Below are 19,186 nucleotides of genomic sequence, written 5' to 3' on the forward strand. Positions count from 1 at the left end.
TAATACAAATTATGATTTTTCTGTGTATTATTTAATATGTCAGGCATTAAAGGGTTAATTCCACTTCAGTCCCACTTTTATGTCATATTTATTGTGTTTATTTAAAAAAATCTAATACTTGCATGGCACCACGTGTGCCCGGCACTTATCCATGCTGGACCCTCCTATGTGATTTTTTTTTTTTTTTTTTTTTTTTTTTTTTTGTGCTTGTGTTGTTCTCTCAGATGTAAGTCGCTTTGGATTAAAGCCTTTCCTAAATGACAGTAGTAGTAGAAGTAGTAGTATTTATTTAAATTTCATAGTTGCCTCTTTCTAATTTCTTCCAGAGCTCGTTTGGCTAATGTTTCACTCTGACTTTGGTTTTAGTTGATTATAGCTGTATCAATCTGAGTTTAAACAACAACGACAACAAAAAAGTGCAATTGCAGAACGTAACTACTGTTTTTGCATGAAATTTAAAGTTAACAAATTGTACAACCTTTTGCATGGATTAAACATAAATAGAAGAAAAACACTGGGACTGCCTGGCTAATTGGGAATGTTCAGTACTTCCAGCTTTACCCCATGTCATTTCAGAAGTAGGATTGTTTTTGGGGCTGAGATTTCTCGCCAGGGAAGTTCTGTTTATGTGCTATTTACTGGTGTCAAACGTGAGGGAGCCAAGGAAAGTATCCCCCTTAAAAACCCTGGTCCCCATGGTAGAAATGCAGCTCGGCCTTCAATTTAAACTTCCCACAAAATATCTACTGGGACAGAGCATCAAGTGGCAGGTGCACCTGTTGATCAACGAGTGATTGGAAACAACTACTTTTCAAACAGCTAGAGCGGATCCTTATCAGCTGATGGATAGGAGCTTGCTGATGTCAGTCCTAAGAAGTCCCCCGTAAGCACATTCTGATCTCTGATCAGAGATCAGGATATCAAAAAAAAGCCTTTTGCAACCGTATGGTAAACGAACAAATGCACAAACCACGACCAAAATGTCAATATCGTTCAAGGAAAGTTCAATCAAATAATATGAATATGTATACAATAAAATGTACAAAAGCGCTACGGGTACGGTGCTGTGTTGCAGGTCTGGAGTACTTGTGTTTGTGCAGCTGTGTGTGTGTGTGTGTGTGTGTGTGTGTGTGTGTGTGTGTGTGTGTGTGTGTGTGTGTGTGTGTGTGTGTGTGTGTGTGTGTGTGTGTGTGTGTGTGTGTGTGTGTGTGTGTGTGTGTGTGTGTGTGTGTGTGTGTGTGTGTGTGTGTGTGTGTGTGTGTGTGTGTGTGTGTGAGTGAGAGAGCCAGAGGAGTCAAAGGCGACAACCTGATGTCTCCTCCTCCATTGATTTAATGGGAACAGAGGTAAACAAGACTGCTCTATCCTTTAGCTTGAATAGCATATGTGTTTAGCTTGGATGTTTGCTCATGCAGGTTTAAAAACATGCTGACTGATTCATATCATCCCACTTGTTGACACAGCCAACTACTAAACACACACATCGCTGCAGCGCTGTAAAAAGGCACACCTTAGATAATTGTTTAGGCCACAACCACCTCTAAGTTCATTAGTCTGTCGCTGGGATGGAAGAGTGAGGAAAACAGATAAGACTGTTGCGCTTTGCTTGTGCCGCGGCTTATTTACGCCGCATCTATCTCCCAAACGCTATTTAAAGCCTCGAAGAACAATTAACACATACCAGACAATTGAAACACTTTTATGTCGGTGAAAGGAAAGCATTTGTATGAATCCACCCCCCACCCTTCCCAACCCCCATGTACACACACAATAATTGTTTTGCTGTGTTGCCAAATTTAGAAGAAAAAAAAAAAACATCTCTACTTGTAAAGAAACAAAAGAAACGGGCCAGATGAACACATTTTGATCTCATTTTGAGGAAGAAACCCACTCGGAGGAATGTTTTGTTATTAGAAGTTTTCCTTCCCACTCATCAAAAATAGATACGGACATGTTATCCTTTGTGCTCCACTGTCGTGCCGGAGCGCAGGACAAATATGACAGCGTTGGATCGAGTTAAGATCAAGCCTTTCTGAGATGATTGAATGAGACTGAAGGAGCTAAATGCTGCAGGTCCGTAGATGTGGATGGCTGCCTGTCGGTTTGGACGGCAACCATTGTTGGCAAGCCGTCCTTTCTTGAGATTGAAACCATAACAGCAGGAGTTTCTTAACCCAAATCATATTCTCAAAGTCATTGTTTTTTTTTTTCATTTTTCAGGATCTTTTCTTGTGTATTTCATGAGAACGTGTTGCTCTATTTCACACTTTTTCTGCCTTTCATCTCTTCGCTGGAAAGACCCGTTGAACATAATGAACAAACACCAGTGCATTGGAAGTTGCAACATGTCCCTTGTGGCTTTTGATATATTGCTCAGAGAGTAATGTAACTCTTCTCATATCTTGTTATTTCATGTTATAATCACAATCTCAGAGCTTTACAAAAACGGTCCGGAGGACTGTCCCGTCCGTCCACTTTTCATTAAGGGCAGTGTTTCTGCACTAACCCCTCCAACCCAACCCCCTCTATTTTTTTTTTCTGAGCAGTGATGTAGCCTAAACCAAAATCCCGAGGGGGAGGGGAGAGCTAAAGAGTCGGGAGAGTTCAACCAGCCTAGTTTTACAGCTCCAGCCCTCACTTCCCAGGGCTTAGACAGTGATCGATGGGTTTAGGCATGCTCTGCAGGACAGGCGGAGGGAGGGCTAGCTCATTTTGTTGTGTCTTCCTCCCCTATGATATACTCCACCAGGGGAGGTTCACTCATATTTGAAGGGGCGCTTATGAGACACGGACGTGAGAAGATAAACTGCACTGCCAGTTCTGTTGTTGAAAAAGGCAGATTTATAATCTGATCGCTCATATTCAAATCGAGCGTATTATTTCCTTTTCGGGCAGACAGCAGCATTTTATTTGCACTCTGCTGAATTGTCTTTTCCCATGTTTAAACGTTGCCTGGGCCACAGCTGATGGAGGCCAGGAATAACCCAGCTGGGGTTGCACTGACCTCTCAAAACTGGGCAGCACTCCAGCCCTCAATTAAGTCCAGCGCTCTTTATCCAGAAAAGGCTAAATATTTAAATGGTGCCTCATGTATTTTTGTGTTTGACAGAATGCTGAATCAAACACTTTACATTGACACTTTACACTGTATATTTACACTTTACACTGTCACTTTACACTGTATATTTTATTTAAACCACAGTCACTCTATTGTACATTTTTTCTGACATTCTTATATTTATATATTTTTTTGTACATTTTTTTCTTTGCACATTTCTTGTACATATGAGACATGCCCCACTTATCTGTTTATTTTATTTTATTTCTATTTTTTATTATCCTATTTGATACCTTCAACGTTTTGCTGCTCAGTTGCCTTGAAATTGCCCCTCGGGGATAAATAAAGTTTTTCTGAATCTGAATCTGAATCTGAAAAGAGGTTTGTACATCGAGAAGAAAAAAAAAAGGGAATATGTAAAACAAAGTGTGTTGTTGGGTGTGAGGATGACTGTGCTTCAGTGGAATAGCGTCACGCTATGATACAAACACACAGAGGGGAACTTGAGGAGTACAACTCTCTGGAATCTGTTTCACCACACCCTTTACCAATTTAATGTGGGATGTGAACTTTAGAAATGACATGTAAGACATTTTCCCACAACGGATGACTCATCTGCTTTGATAAGAATTATTATCATCATGCTTTTATTGCAACACCCCCACATGAAGCTTAATAAACCCACTCTTTTGAAAATCAATGTGGGTAAAATAAAATGAAAACTCCTATACCCGAGTACCTTAGGAGCTGCTTCAGTTGCACGTTGAAGATAAGATCACAACCTGCATTTCCTGTTTTGTTTTGTTTCAAAAAAAAGGAAAGAAAGAAAAACATGTGTGTAGCAGTTACAGATCTGGTAACATGTCAAACAGTGCAGCGACATTTAGATAAGGTCTCCTCCACGACTCCAAAAATAATTAAGTAAAAAAAAACAACTTTGATTTGTGAGGTATTATGTGACACCAAGTGCCAACCCATCAATTGGTTTTTAGTACGTTCCAAATATTTTAATTATATAGCTCTTATGACAAAAGAAAGAGACAGATGTCTCAGCTCTAAGAAAGTGAAAAATGAGACCAGAGGGATGTTAGATAAGCAGGTCCACTGAGATGCATATTTTGGACAAATTTTGCACAAATTAACTGACTTTCAGTATTTTTGTAGATTTTACAAGATGAGTGTTATGGAAAATTCGGAGATAAGTCACGCCCGGGGGTTTAAATTTAAAAGGGAGCTTTTAGTAGCATCAATCTGCTTCCTGGCATAACTTCAAATTTGGAGAGCTTTATCTAATATTCTGAAAGTGCACCAAATTTAGAGGGAAAAAAAAGAGCACTGGGCTGGTTTGAATCACAGACTGTAAATAACAAATGGCCAAAAGCAAGCACTGGTTGGTGAACCGTCTCAATGAAGAGCTGCATTTCCTATTTAGTCATCAGCTTCTTGCTCGCCCTGAAATCAAAAGGGCTTGTTCGGGTGAGAAGGTGAAAAACCGATCAGACAAAACTATCTTTGTGACAGCTTAGATCTAATAGATACATCTTTTATTTCCAGAAGGATCATAAGCACTACGATCAGAAGGAATCGGTAGAAAAAGTAGACCCGTTTTAGGGAAGATGATGCTTTTTGAATAAGAGTTTATTTCACTTGCCACATGTGGAACAAACTCAGAGAAAATTGAAGATAGAGATAGAAGATTGCTGAAATTTTCTGTTATTTTAAGTCAAGGTTAAAAACTTTTCTATTTGCCGCTGCTAATCAGAGCTATTTCCCCACACTGCACTGGAACTTTAATTTTGCGCATTTAGCTGTTCTATTCAATATTAGGTTTTACCATTTAAGCCTACTAGTTGTTTTAATTCTATTTTAGATCTACTTTCAAATGTTTCGTTTGCATCTTGCTGTATTTTCTATGTAAAACACCGAACTGCTAAACAAATAAACTTCCCTTGGTATTATACTTTAGAGCAATGCCTGTAACAGATTGATGGATCCCATTCATGCTCCATGGGAAGCAAAGAGACATGGTCAACTCCCGTGAAACCTTCTCAGGGAAGCTTAAAAGCTGAACCTATCCCAGATTTGTGGAATATGTTTAACTTAAGACTGTTTATTCAATCGCAATAGGGGCTATATATTGATCTCCTATATTGCTTTCGATAAATAAGGGAAGTTGAAGTGCACGCATCTGTGCCACAAAATGAGGAAAGTGATGCATCTGCAAGCAAAACCGAGTGGGCATGAGGCCTGAATCACTTGTTTCACTCTTGTCAGCACTTGCTGTTTGTTCCCATTTACTTTCTACTGTCTGATCAGAACATAAACAATTCACTGCAGTCATGCAGCCGCCCTACCGTGTTCATTCGTAGCCTGGAATCATTAGATGTTTTGATTCTGGCTGGCTGCTTGCTGAACAAGCAAAGTGAAAAGCGGCTTTTAAAAACAGTGAGCCTTTTTGAAAACTGTTGAAAAATGATTACTTCGGAGTTTTGGCGCAAGGTTAAGACAAGTTCCCAACTTGTCAGCCCACTGAAAGCGTCGATAAGTTGTTTATGTGAATAGTGATGATGTCTCAGTCTGACCACATGACAATGTTTGTGGCTCGGGAGCAGGAGTGGATCCTCATCACGTAAACAAAACACATACATTTTTCCTTTACAACAATTCTATCTGCATATTATTTCATGTACGTCTGTCTTTAAGTTGTCTGTATGTTTGAGTATTAGAGCTTTTTGTTCTCGTCCAATAGATCAGTGTCTCCCAACCTGGGGTCCGGGCCCCCCCTGGGGGGGCGCCAGAGATCTCTGGGGGGGGTGCGAAACTTTGTCTGCTTTGAAATTATGCAGTTGTAAAAATTATATTTGCAAATGTTAAATAAATAAAAAAATCACAATAACACACCTAATGGAATACAGTAATACAAGTCTGTATAAACCCACTTAGAGATATATTTTGGTCGTTTTAAAATACTAAGTTATTTATCAGGATAAAAACTTAATAACTTATTATTATATCATTATTCAACATTTAATCATACTACTACTCCGACAGTTTGTTAAAGGAAAAATGTTAAAAACTTTTGCTCTCATATTAAAAGAGACATTTTTTAGAAATATTTTTATGTCCTTGCAATTATGTTTTGTGTTTATTTTATACATTGGTGACACAAAAGGAAGGTGAGAAAAACAAAGTACAGGGTAAACCAAACAGAAATGTATAAAAAAAAACATAATTAATGTTAATTTTTTCGATTAAAGATTTGTAACAAATAACTTTACTCTTTTGGTGCTAGTACGTACGGGTCGGGGGGCCCGGCTGGTCTTAGACACAAGTTGGGGGTCTCCAAGGAAAAAAGGTTGGGAACCACTGCAATAGATGACTCTTATTCAACTGTGTGACATTTGTTTTTTTTGGCATCTGACTTATTTCACACAGGATTAATCAAAGTTGTAGCAGCAGCAGCATTTAGCTTTCTAGTTGCAGTGTTTGCTGGTGTCCCTGAAAGCTGCTGCAGCGAGGGCAGCGAGACGGATAACCGCTATGCACATCCCCGGAACGGTGAAGCCAAGGCAGCTACTTCAGCCCTCATTAACTTTACGTCTTCATCTCGGAGGTAACGGCCTCCCACAATTAGAAAATCGAGCGTTCGACTTTGCAGAAGAGATTAGAAATATCCCTTCCAACGCGTGTGAGGTCGTATCTGCAGGTTGTTGGGGAGGCTCTCGCTTTGCAGCAGTCTGTGTTGATGAAGAGCGAGGGGGGCCTGCAGGATCCTGTGTGTCAGCAGCCTGCATGTTACATTGCCTAGTGGAAGTGCATCGCTGGCAGATATCCAACAACCAACCCCCCCCCAGCCCTCTTTTCCCTTCCTGGTCTATCTTCCTCTTTTGTCTCACAGCACAGAGAACACAGAGTCCCTTTTAGATAGTCACTGGAAAACCATATGGAGCTGTTGCCTTGAAGGCCACTGTTCTTCCTGTAAGCCTGTCCAGTTGAGAATGCACTGTTGTTCTTGGTTTGACACCAGCGTTTAACAATGTGCTTGCTTTATCACTATTGAAGCAGGTACCTTTGCTGCCTCTCTTGCAGCAGCGACAAAAAAGATGATTGTTTTATATCGTGAGACAGAAAGGGGTTGAATCTGATTTGGGCCAAAAAACGTATCGCGTACCTTTTTATTTTCCTGAGGCAGGAGGAGGCTGCGGTCTCTTAATAAAGCTGTCATGGAGGAGTGCTGCTTCTCTTCGCTCAGAGAGGGATATCTGCACAGGAAATACGTTGGGAGGGAGTAAACACCTGCTGCAGCCGGCCTCCCCCCCCACCTTCCCCTCAGCCGCCAACATGTACACAAACCGCACACGACCACATGTGTGCTCAAATAAGCAGACTTTTCCTTGTGAATCTTGTTTGTTCAACAGTTGGCACCACAACTGGAGTCCAGCTGTTAGTTGGTTAACGCGGTAACATTTCACCTCTCATGCAGTAAGATACTAAACTGAACCACAGTTCCTAAGTTAGAAAGGTTTGGAGTTACTTAAAAAAAAAAAATGAAAAACTAAAAAGTATGTTCTATTAACATAGACATTTTTCTTCTTTTTTTTTTTGTAATTACGTTTCATCATCAGGTATTCTCTTTCCTTTTGACTTGTAGGCGTGGAAGAAGCGATGGTTTATCCTTCGCAGCGGCCGTATGAGCGGGGACCCTGACGTCCTGGAGTACTACAAGAACGACCACTCCAAGAAGCCCATCCGGGTCATCGACCTGCAGGCCTGCGAGCAGGTGGACGCCGGCCTGACCTTTAAGAGGAAGGAGTTCCAGGACAGCTTCGTGTTTGACATCAAGACCTCCGACCGCACTTTCTACCTTGTTGCCGAGACCGAGGAAGAGATGAACAAGTGGGTCCGCTCCATCTGCCAGCTGTGCGGCTTCAACCAGTCGGACGACAGTCACGGTAAAGGAATCTGACCGGCACTCTCTTTCTCTTTCTGTCTCTTCCATCCTACGCTTCTTAATCTTGAAGCTATATAACTGATATAAAAGAAACATCTCTTTTTTTTCATCACTATTAGCCCAGAAATGTGTAAAAATTAAACTTGTAGAAACATTTTGATTCTCTCAAGAGTTTTAGAACCAACCTGAAATCAATAAATGCAATTTCTCTGCATCTTTGGCACTTAATTGTGCTTTTATCTGTTATCCTTATTGGCTTTTTTAATTAAAAAAAAAGTTATTTTCTAAAAAACTGGGATCATTACCTTAAACTATCGTAAATACTTCCCTAAAATGTTGCGGACTACGTGACCCCTCCTATACACACTACATGTTGTGCACTGTGTTGTGGGAAAATGTCCTCCAGACTAAACTAGGAAGGACTGAAGGAAGAAAGACCCAGATAACCGATCTGACTGGTGTCTAACTTGACCTCGTGGATGTGAAAAACACCTGATCTCCACTCAGGCTGCAGCCTGCAGCCGGATTGTGGACAATTCTGTCAGTGTGTAGAGTTATACTAATCACGTAATATCTAATATTTTGATAATTCCATACTGTGCACTACTTTTTTTATTTACTATTTCACAATACCAAAATAAAAACTCTTTATTATTAGTCTCCCGCTTTTTCATTTTATTTGGAGCAGAACAAATCTCAGCGTTTAGTAAACAGAGGTTCAGCAGTTCTACGCTTTTTCCATCTTTGTTATTTGAGAGAGTGCTTGCTAAATAAATGGGCACAGTGACTGGAGCCATTATTGATTTTCCTCTTGGTTTGTTTTGTTAAAGCAGCTCCTGATCTCTGCCTCTTATGTGCAGCAGGATGGAAATGATTGCTCAGGACAATCTAAAAGTTAATTTGGTGAAACTCATCTTCACTTTTATATTCTTGTTGCAGCTTCTCTCATTGATCTTAAGTGCATCGGAGTGGTTTGTTTTGCTCCGTATCAGACGAGACACGGTCGTGATAGTATTTCCATGCAGTAATGTTTTCATGTGGAACTGCTTACACTTTAAATCTGTTGCTTTAGGAAAAACATAAACGATTTCACACACAAAATGAGTCCTATTTAAAAGATGAAACTCTCAACTGTCTGCAGAAGCATTGAGTGAACTCGTCTACAGTCTCGTATGAGCCTTGAACTCGAGGATATATATTTAGTAACATATAGTCTGTGAAAAACCTCCACTCACACTCTCAGTCCCACCCATCCAGACTGCATTCGCTCTGTTTTCCCACCATCTGGCAGCTCGTGGACGTTAATCTTTGTGCACATGGCTGATCATCTGTAACATGCGATATGTCCAGGTGTGGAGTTAACGAAAAACAAAACAACATGTGGATAGTGTAATAATCCTCACATAATGACAAGACCCCATGGGTCCACAGTCAGTAATTAGCAAGGTCTTGTAATAGATCTGAAGCTGCACTGATGCTGGCTGGCGGGTGTGGCTGTGAGGATGGGTTATAGGGAAAAAGGCTCAAGTCATGACAGCTGCATTCGTAACAGTCTGCCAGCCTCTCTCTTTTGGTCATAGTTTTGTTTTCACAGAATTATTATTATTTAATTCCTCTTTCTGAGAAGGTTGACACTGGGGCCCGGAGCTCTGTCCACACTGAAATGCATTTTCATAACCTTTTTTTTTGTTTTTTTTTGGCTGATCTCAAATGATGAGAGGAAGTGTAGAATTTAGGGGCGGAGCTAAAGTGTAATTAAAGCTGCAAGCAGCGATGAACGGGCCCTCGCACCCTTGTGCACGTTCAGGCGTGCTGCAGTGGAAGCGCTTGTATGACTTGCATGTAGATTCTTCAGGCCTGGACATTAAGTGGGTGACACCACCCACAACTCTAGGTCAAACCATTCAAAAGTTATGGCAGAAAATAGGGATTATAAAATATCGACCAATCAGAAGAAGGGGCGGGGCTAATGCATGCCAATGAAGGTCAAGTACTCAATACCGAGTCCGATGACACCACCCACGAGTCTTTATGTCAAACCATACAAAAGTTCTGGCAGAAAGTAGGAACTATGGAAATATGGACCAACCAGATGAAGGATGGGCGCGCTTTTTGGCATCTATCGTCGCCACGGTAACTCTTTTGAATGAGAAAAATAATGCGCGTCGTTGCAGGATCGAGATGCACATTTTGATGTATAACACACCTGGGTGCCGATACGGTTCAGGCCGCATTAACTGCCGAAGGAATGGCATAAATTGTCATAGTTTTGTTTTCACAGAATTATTATTATTTAATTCCTCTTTCTGAGAAGGTTGACACTGGGGCCCGGAGCTCTGTCCCCACTGAAATGCATTTTCATAACCTTTTTTTTTTATTTTTTTTTGGCTGATCTCAAATGATGAGAGGAAGTGTAGAATTTAGCTCCAGCCCTCTTGGAGTAAAGATACTTTTCTGTGAAGATCAAACAAGCATCATCTGTGCAGCCTTCAGTCATCACTCTCTGAGGACGCTCATTTCTCAGATAACCCATGTCTAACTTTGATTACCGTTACAAACCTAAGCAAATACCTTCTCAAGTGCGCCAATGTTCTGCGCATTCGTGGAAATGCTTTTAAAGAAAATTCAACATCACTCTTCATATGAGGGGAGAAAATTGACTCCTGTTTTGCTTTTTTTCCATTGCCATCGTAGTGATCTTTTTGGGCGAAAAAGATCATTTTCTCCCATCCTGCGCCGTCCTGCTTAGTCAGAAGTGACCTCCTGTGTAATCGAAATAACAGAACCGCCAGCCTAATCTCTCTATTTGAGTCTTCTTCCTGGTGTCTGTTCCATTTCCTACTTCTAATAGCCACACAAACAGGACGCACATCTTAGGAACACTCCAAATAACATGCATCTTCCTTGTAAAACCTGCTTTGCACAATAGGCTTTTAATGTCAGTGTTCCAAGGAGTGCACTGTTGGCTTTTATGCAGATCCAATCTACTCTTCATCAGAACAGTTTCTGCTTACACTCATGTGTACTCTCCGTTTTTTTTGGTTTGTTGTTGTCATTATGGAAGCGAAAGCGCATGCTAACCTCCCGTTGAGTGTTTTCAGTAATGCTGGCGTACTCTAGATCAATACTTTCGAGTTTTCTCGCGTCGAATATGTAGTTTTATATGACTGGTAAACGTTGACTGCTTGGCTGAAACTACTATGTGTGTATATTGATGCAAAAACCAACAAAAACTATGTTAAGAACCAGGCGGGAGGAGCTGCTCACACCAAGAATGAAAACCATAACAACAGCTTTAAAGATAAAAAGGAGATAATCAGTGCTACTGAGTGATAATGATCTTCAGTGACCTCAAACATGCGTTACGAACTCCAGAGACACCCAGGCCTCCAAAAAGGCGTTTTGACACGAAGGATGGGGCGATTCAGCTCTTTGTTAAGACCTACCGTCTTTCAAAAGCTAAGAGTTGTAAGAGTTGAAAATTATCTTGACAATTCCCAGGATTCCATCCGATTAAGACATCAATAAAAAGCAAACTTTAATATAATGTCTTGGTTTTAATATCTGTGGTGAATAGTTATTTAAGCAATACAACAATGGAGATGGACAACAGTAAAGTGGAATTAAAGCTGCAAGCAGCGATGAACGGGCCCTCGCACCCTTGTATGTATGACTTGCATGTAGATTCTTCAGGCCTGGACATTTAGCGGATGACACCACTCACGACTCTCTATATCAAATCATTCAAAAGTTATGGCAGAAATTAGGGATTATAAAATATCGACCAATCAGAAGAAGGGGCGGGGCTAATTCATGCCAATGAAGGTCAAGTACTCAATACCGAGTCCGATGACACCACCCACGAGTCTTTATGTCAAACCATTCAAAAGTTCTGGCAGAAAGTAGGAACTATCAAATATGGACCAACCAGATGAAGGGGGGGCGCCCTTTTTGGCATCTATGGTCGCCACGGTAACGCTTTTGACTGAGAAAAAAATGCGCATCGTCGCAAGATGGAGACGCACATTTTGATGTATAACACACCTGGGTTCACGTTACAGTTCGGGCCGCATTAACTGCCGAAGGAATGGCATAAATTGCGCCAAAATTACACGATTAATTCAAAATGGCCGACTTCCTGTTCGGTTTTCGGCCATGGCGCCAAGAGACGTTTCTTTAAGTTGCGACATGATACACATGTTTTTAGTGCATGTACGTCAAACCGTATTGTGGGGCTTGAGGCACAAAGTTTTCTAGGGGGTGCTGTTGAGCAATTTTGCCACGCCCATTAATGAAAACCATTAAATATCAAATTTTTTCGCCAGGCCTGGCTTGCGTGCAAAATTTGGTGACTTTTGGGGCACGTTTAGGGGGGCAAAAAGCCCCTCCTTTCGTCGGAAAAATAAAAAGGATAATAAAAAAGGAAAATTCCTACAGATACAATAGAGCCTTTTCACTGTAAGTGCTCGGGCCCTAATTAGTGTCTTAATATCATTTAAGTGCCAAGATGTTGTAAATAAGTGTAAAGCACAGAAACCAAGAGTCAGGTCCTCTAGACGTTTGTTAAATGGGTGCACTCTTGTGACTAGAAAGCTTTCTGGTTAAGACAATCATGTGGCAACAAATCCTATATTTAGCAACATAATCTTGCAGTGTGGAAATTCTCAGCACATTCGGAAAATGCATCAGCCCACGCCAGCTACCTTTCAGCGGCTGTGTGTTTTTGAAGCTCAAAGTGCGAGTCTGTTTCGATCTCTGATGTTGCGCTTGTTGCAGTACACGCCAACAACACGTTAGTATTTTACTCGTTTAGGAGTTTGTGTTTGTGACCGTAGTTACATGTGGCTGGAAGATGTTGAAACGTGTTAAACATTTTGTGGCAGTGAAGATGTTTTGGAGTGTTTTCTCTTCTCCCGGCTGCAGATCTGAGTCATCCAACAGACCGGGAATTCCCTCTCTAGAAGAAAACAAGCAAGACTTTGAAACAATATGAGGGGTTTGTTCCTCTTATGGAAATTACATAAGGTAATTGAGGTAGAAGAGCACGCATGGGGTTATGGAGATGGTGTGTTTGTTTTCAGACAGAAGTAGAGAGAAGCTGTAAACCAGGCGGAAGCACATCGGCCTGGGTTTCACCCCATACAGCCGCAGCGCCAATGGGAAGTCTGAAATAGTAGTAAATGGGATTAACAGTGTTTAGCCAGACAACGGCACACCGTGAGGAGTGCTGAAGTGTTTCTCAGAGGATTTTGTTGGGATTTCTGCCAGCATCAGATAGGCTGTATCAGCAGCTTGATCTGAACTTGCGTTTTCTCAGTCAGTTTGTCTGATCTAACGTTAGTAAGACGCGTCTCACAACTGTGAGAAAGAATGGCCAGGGGCATTACATGACCGTTAATTGTTGCACAATTGACTCTCTGTCAGCCCAACCTTCATGGTGCCTCCTGTAGTTTCTCTCTCCCCTTCAAGGGCTCACACCCCATCACGACATGCAGTCATGAGGTTTGTTTCAGATTTGGTCCAATCTATGCTAATATTGTTTTTTGTGCTTTTCGTCTTTATAATTCTTCCAGTATTCTAATAATTTTTTTTAGATATATACATTTTATTCACTATATTGTGTTTTTAGAAAGCTTTAAATGTTGTACTCCAATCATTACAAATGGAAAGACACCTCAGACTGATAATTTATTAAAGTAAAAATGTGTTCTTTTTATAGAAAAAAAAGAAAAAAGTCCAAAGTTCCAAAGTGGAAGTGCTTTCATGAATTTGAAACTATGGTACGATTACGGAAGCGTAGAGCTGCCACCTCAGTGAAAGAAAAATAGTCATATCACGATATATCGTGATCATTTATTGCATAAACAATATCTTTTTCAAGTTTGTACAATATGTTATCACTTAATTACAATTTTGTTTTTCATGTTTGAACCATATGACATCAAGTTATTACAATATACATGTTTAACTTCCCGACCTTTATAGAATATAAATATTGTAAGAACGTAATAATGTTATATATATATATATATATATATATATATATATATATATATATATATATATATATATATATATATATAGTACAAATGTAAAGAATATATTGTTAGAACATTAACATTTCACATTTTCACGTGATACGGCTCTAATTTTCTTCTAAAGATCTGAGAAAAATCTGAGAAATCTGAGAAAAACCTCCTGAGATGCGAGAGTTACAGCTGCTGATGTGGCAGCTAGTGATCATTTTCTTAAGTATTTTTTGCAAATCCTGGGCTGGCAACACTCATAATCCTCTTACAAATTTGGCAGTCTGCACCAAGGTAACAGAACCCACAAGACAACAGCGCAGCGGAGTAGGATTAATTGCAGTTGGTAGTTTTTTGCCAGTTCTGTGCTGGATGGGATGAGCTTTTGTTGCTGCCCGCAGTGAGTCTCTGTCTGGGAGGATTCAGATCCCCACTGACCGGTGACTCAGCTCCTCAGCTTCAAAATAAATAAATAAATTAAAGACTAGACTCATCTGTATTAGAAAAGTGTTGTGAGAATCGAGGAAAATAAATGGAATTTTCCGAAAGTAGCACAAAGTTTAGTTAGCAGGGTCAAGATTAGAAGTTTGTTGGGAACTTGGGTAAAGTTGTATGCGAAGCGTTTACTTAAGACTTCCTCTGGTTAAGTTGATGTTCTTGTACAACTACATACAAATGCTTACTCATATCTACGGCAGCTGTCCTTCCATGCAAGTCAGTCAGGACTTTTCTTTTCAAATGAGACACTGCCTCTTCTTAAATTGCATGGATAAGGAATTGCTATGGAAGTGATTACTTGGCCAGCCTTGAGTCCCGTCCTGAGCCCTACAGAGCAAACTCTTAACAACTGATGACAAAGTCATGGCCGAGGCACCAAGTAAAGCAGCCAAACTGTAGAAGACGCTGAAGGAAGCCTGAAACAAGAAGAAATGAGTCATGTAGGTCTGAGAAACTATGGATACCCTGCTGAAGGAGCTGAACTATGTAAAATACACACGTGCATTTGTTCCCAAATATTGTTTAGGTGCATCTAACATTTGGCTTCTTACCCTCTTTTTAAAAGCTTGTCTTTTCAGTGACCAAAGTGCCCTTTATGTGCATTGATTTTTGTTGAAATAATGACTCCATGGCACTGGAAGGTCAGGTTTCTGCAGCCATGGAGCCATCTGAGAACAGATTTCTGTTGCTGCAACTTCCATACATCGCATAGAGCTACCGGCAGAATATGAATAATTGCAGGAAATACACTCTGCACGTCTCCTGCCTGATAGAATAGATTTGAAGTCAGCAGCTGAACGGTTGAACAGTGCAGGAACAGCAGGAGGTAAACATACCCTGATGCACCTCTGATTAAAAGTAACCAGGTTTGTGGTTACAGTTTTTGGTCGGTACTGTTTTTGTCAGACAGCATAAGACCAACCCCTGAGCGCAGTTTAATGAATAAAGCATCATTTGATCAATCACAGGCTTTGTTCTGTTTTTCTGCTGGCTGTTTGAACTCAAAGACAGGGATGGAGCCCTTGTTTTTTGACTTTTGCCTAACAGCTCCCACTGTTTGGATTTCCTCCTACTTCTGTCTGTTTTTGTATCTGCTCCTCGGGAAAAGACAATAAATAAAAGTTTTCACTGTTGCCTTTTAAGATGGTGAGAAATTTGGAAGGCAAAACTGCGCCTGCAGTGGTTTTCTTTGTGAAATGGGTATTAACAAGCTTTGTTTTGCTTGAACAATGCTACTTTTGTCTGCTGCAGATCTGCATTATATTGCATTTTTTGAATATGTGCATTAATTTTCTATTTTCTTTATTAAAGTAAATAAAAATGTAAAAAAGAATCACTTGGACGATGATCAAGAAAGGTTGTCGGTGTTTAAAATAATGAAAGTGTTTCTGTTCCTGGAATATAATTCTCCACTCCAAACATTCACTTTTGCCTACTCATGAACAAGAAATGCAGAGATTTGAACTCAATGTGACATTTAAACTCACACTTACTGAAAAGCAACTTTCCTCCAAGTTAGTGAAGCTGTGGCTATTTTTTCTCTCTCTTTCTCTCTTTTGTGGTTACTGTTCCTAAGAGATGTCAGTTAAAATGTGACTGCTGGTTGCAAAACATAAACTTTTCTTAACAAAACAGAAATTTCACCAAGTACAATAAACGCGAAGAAGCCAGCAGTTGTTTCAGTTTTGAAATCGCTGTAATGTTTACAATATCCTCTAACTGTCATAAAGGATGTGCTGGAAAGACAAACTATCTTCAAATAAAACTAAACTACTTGGTTGATTTAACATTTTAGCAAACAGTAGCCTCTGCTACAAAAAAAACCCCTCTGCTGTCAGCAATTTGTCTTTCATCCTGTCTTATATCCTTAGGTTTGCATCTGCTTAGTTGCTCAAGGAATCTCAACTAATCTAACCTATTTAAAACGTGTGTCTTATTTAGACGTCACTTTTTATTTTATTTTATTGTGTTTTTTCACACCAGACTTATGAATTGTACTTTCAAAGTGTCTGTTTCTTTTGATTTATCTTTTTAAGGATAATAAATACAATCATACTTAATTTATCCACAAAGAGAAGTTATATTATTCCAGTGTAGAGAATAAAAAAACTGAAAATGAAGGACAAATAGTTGGAAGTAGAGGAGAGAGTCAGGGGTGGAGTTGAAATCTCCAGCAATCACCATGACTGCACGGGTTGTTAAGATTGTTGCCTGGTAACAAACGAGCTGATGTCACATGCAGCCTCTGAAGATAACCCAGATCAACTGGTTTGGTAGAAAACATGGACGGAAACTCGAAGGCAACAGTTAAATATCCAGTTGTAGTGATGCTCCTTCACAGTGAGTAACACTTTCCAGATTACATCGTTTGTTGTCAACAAACGTGGAGTCCTCCTTTAACTCATCGACCACCTTTCTCCGGTCTCTATCTGCATGTGCTGATTGAGGGGGTGTGTGGCCGTGTTGGCAGCGATGAAATAAGATGTGTCATCGGAAGCAAGAAGATCAGTTAAGGTTCTTTTGTTGTCATTGTACAAGATGAACGGCAAAGGTCAAGCGCACTGACGAACCGGAGCTCAATCATAACCCAGAAGCCCAGAAAAACTAAACATAAAAACAGGGGAAATAAAGATCGGTTTACGAGACAAGTTATCAGTGTTGGGTGTAACGCGGTACAAAGTAACGCGTTACTGTAACGAGATTACATTCGCCAGTAACGCAGTAATGTAACGCGTTACAGTTGTAATTTGGGTAATCCTGTTATAGTTACTCTAAGACAAAAAAAATACGTTACTTTAGTTACTCTTAGCTTTTCAGCTACATGTAGAACGGGAGAACAGAAAGGTTCCAACTACAGGACTGTCTCAGAAAATTAGAATATTGTGATAAAGTTCTTTATTTTCTGTAATGCAATTAAAAAAAAACTAAAATGTCATACATTCTGCGTTCATTACAAATCAACTGAAATATTGCAAGCCTTTTATTATTTTAATATTGCTGATTATGGCTTACAGTTTAAGATTAAGATTCCTAGAATATTCTAATTTTTTGAGATAGGATATTTGAGTTTTCTTAAGGTGTAAGCCATGATCAGCAATATTAAAATAATAAAAGGCTTGCAATATTTCAGTTGATTTGTAATGAATCCAGAATGTTTGACATTTTTGTTTTTGTAATTGCATTACAGAAAATCACAATATTCTAATTTTCTGAGACAGTCCTGTACATGTTGTTCATTGGCAATCGAGTTATGGGGCAGCTCAGGTGATATTGTGGAGTAATCCAAAAGTAATGTAACTAGTAATGTAACTAGTTACTTTCAGCAACCAGTAACTAAGGAGTGTAAGGGATTACTTTTTTTTTTAAAGTAACTAGTAATATGTAATGGATTACTTTTTTTGAGTAACTACCCCAACACTGCAAGTTATCAACTGCAGCGAAACAGCGTAACTGGGAAAAGTTGGACCTTTTATTTTGGTTAAGCGTCTCACCTGTTACCTCCGCTGAGATGCTGATGTCTTCCCATATGTCCGGTGTGAATAGCTAAGCCGCTGGAGAGCTGCAGATCTCCTGAGACGTGTGCAGTTTACAGATGGGTCTTGATCTGTGCATGTATTAAGCATCTGCTCTTACAGTCCTGCAGAGCTGGACTCCAAGAAAATTGTACACAAAGACAGAAATCAAAGCAAAGATCATGACAAAATCATAGGTCCAGTTTTCAAACTCATAACATTGTTCTGCAGAAAGTCTTCAAGTCCACATGATAAACAAACTAAACAAAGGGCAGGGTTAGTGCAGTAGTTTACCGTAAGTAAGAAAGGTAAACAGGCACAGAGGGCACTAAAATGCATTGTTGTACATATTTATATTTGCATGCGCCAGAGAGGGAAGCCGTGAAAAGATATCCCATTGTCTTGTCTCCTTAAATTGCAGCAATGTGAAGCACTGCTGGATTTAGCCACAAAACCGCATCTAACCACAATCGTGTCCGTTATACAGCTAAATACAACAAAAGTGTAAAAAAGACATCAAAAGACCTTTAGCAACATCTCATTGGGAGAAGAGATGGTTTAAACTTCCTCCTCCCTGCTCTTCATTTTACTACACCCATTACTTTATCACCATTTCCTCTTCAGCTCATCTGTATTTGATACCCTGGGATTTATTCTAGCATTACTTGCTCCTTTCTTCTCCCATATTGAAGAGATTTTCCCGTTGTTGTAGTTACTCATCATAAAGGATGTTAAAAAGTCCCCAAATTACCAGAAGTAACCCTTTTTTTTTTCTTTCAAAGAGAGAATAAAAATCAATAATTCACCTTCCCTGGAAATCCACCCACCTCCTCCCGCCCCGCCGGTCGGGGCTCAACGGCTGAGCAACACTTGTACTTAGAATACTGCCGTTTTAGAATTTGCCGAGACTCTGTTATGCATTGTTCCCGACATGCCTGACCCTTTTAGGTGATTGATTAGTACAGTGTGTTGAGGCAGACTGATGTTGCAGTGTGATGGAGTGGCGGGGCTCACATGATGCTCTGGAGCAGGAACGGGGAGTAATGTGATCTGGAGTGTTTGCTGCGCTGCATTCATATGAAAATGATGCATCCTTGCAACTTTTTTTTTTTTTGTCACTTAAGGAAAATTAAAGGCCCGG

General features: G+C 40.0%; 1 protein-coding gene across 1 annotated transcript in view; it reads left to right on the forward strand.

The window, feature by feature from the left end:
* gab2 (GRB2-associated binding protein 2) overlaps positions 1-19,186 on the forward strand; it is a 40,951-nt gene that overhangs the window by 9,366 nt on the left and 12,399 nt on the right. Inside the window, exon 2 of the mRNA XM_061719785.1 lies at positions 7,710-8,010. Within this exon, the coding sequence (XP_061575769.1) occupies positions 7,710-8,010 (301 nt within the window). The remainder of the gene's footprint in view (positions 1-7,709; positions 8,011-19,186) is intronic.

This window comes from Cololabis saira, chromosome 4 (assembly GCF_033807715.1).
Source record: "Cololabis saira isolate AMF1-May2022 chromosome 4, fColSai1.1, whole genome shotgun sequence".
In the NCBI taxonomy this organism is placed as follows: Eukaryota; Metazoa; Chordata; class Actinopteri; order Beloniformes; family Belonidae; genus Cololabis; species Cololabis saira.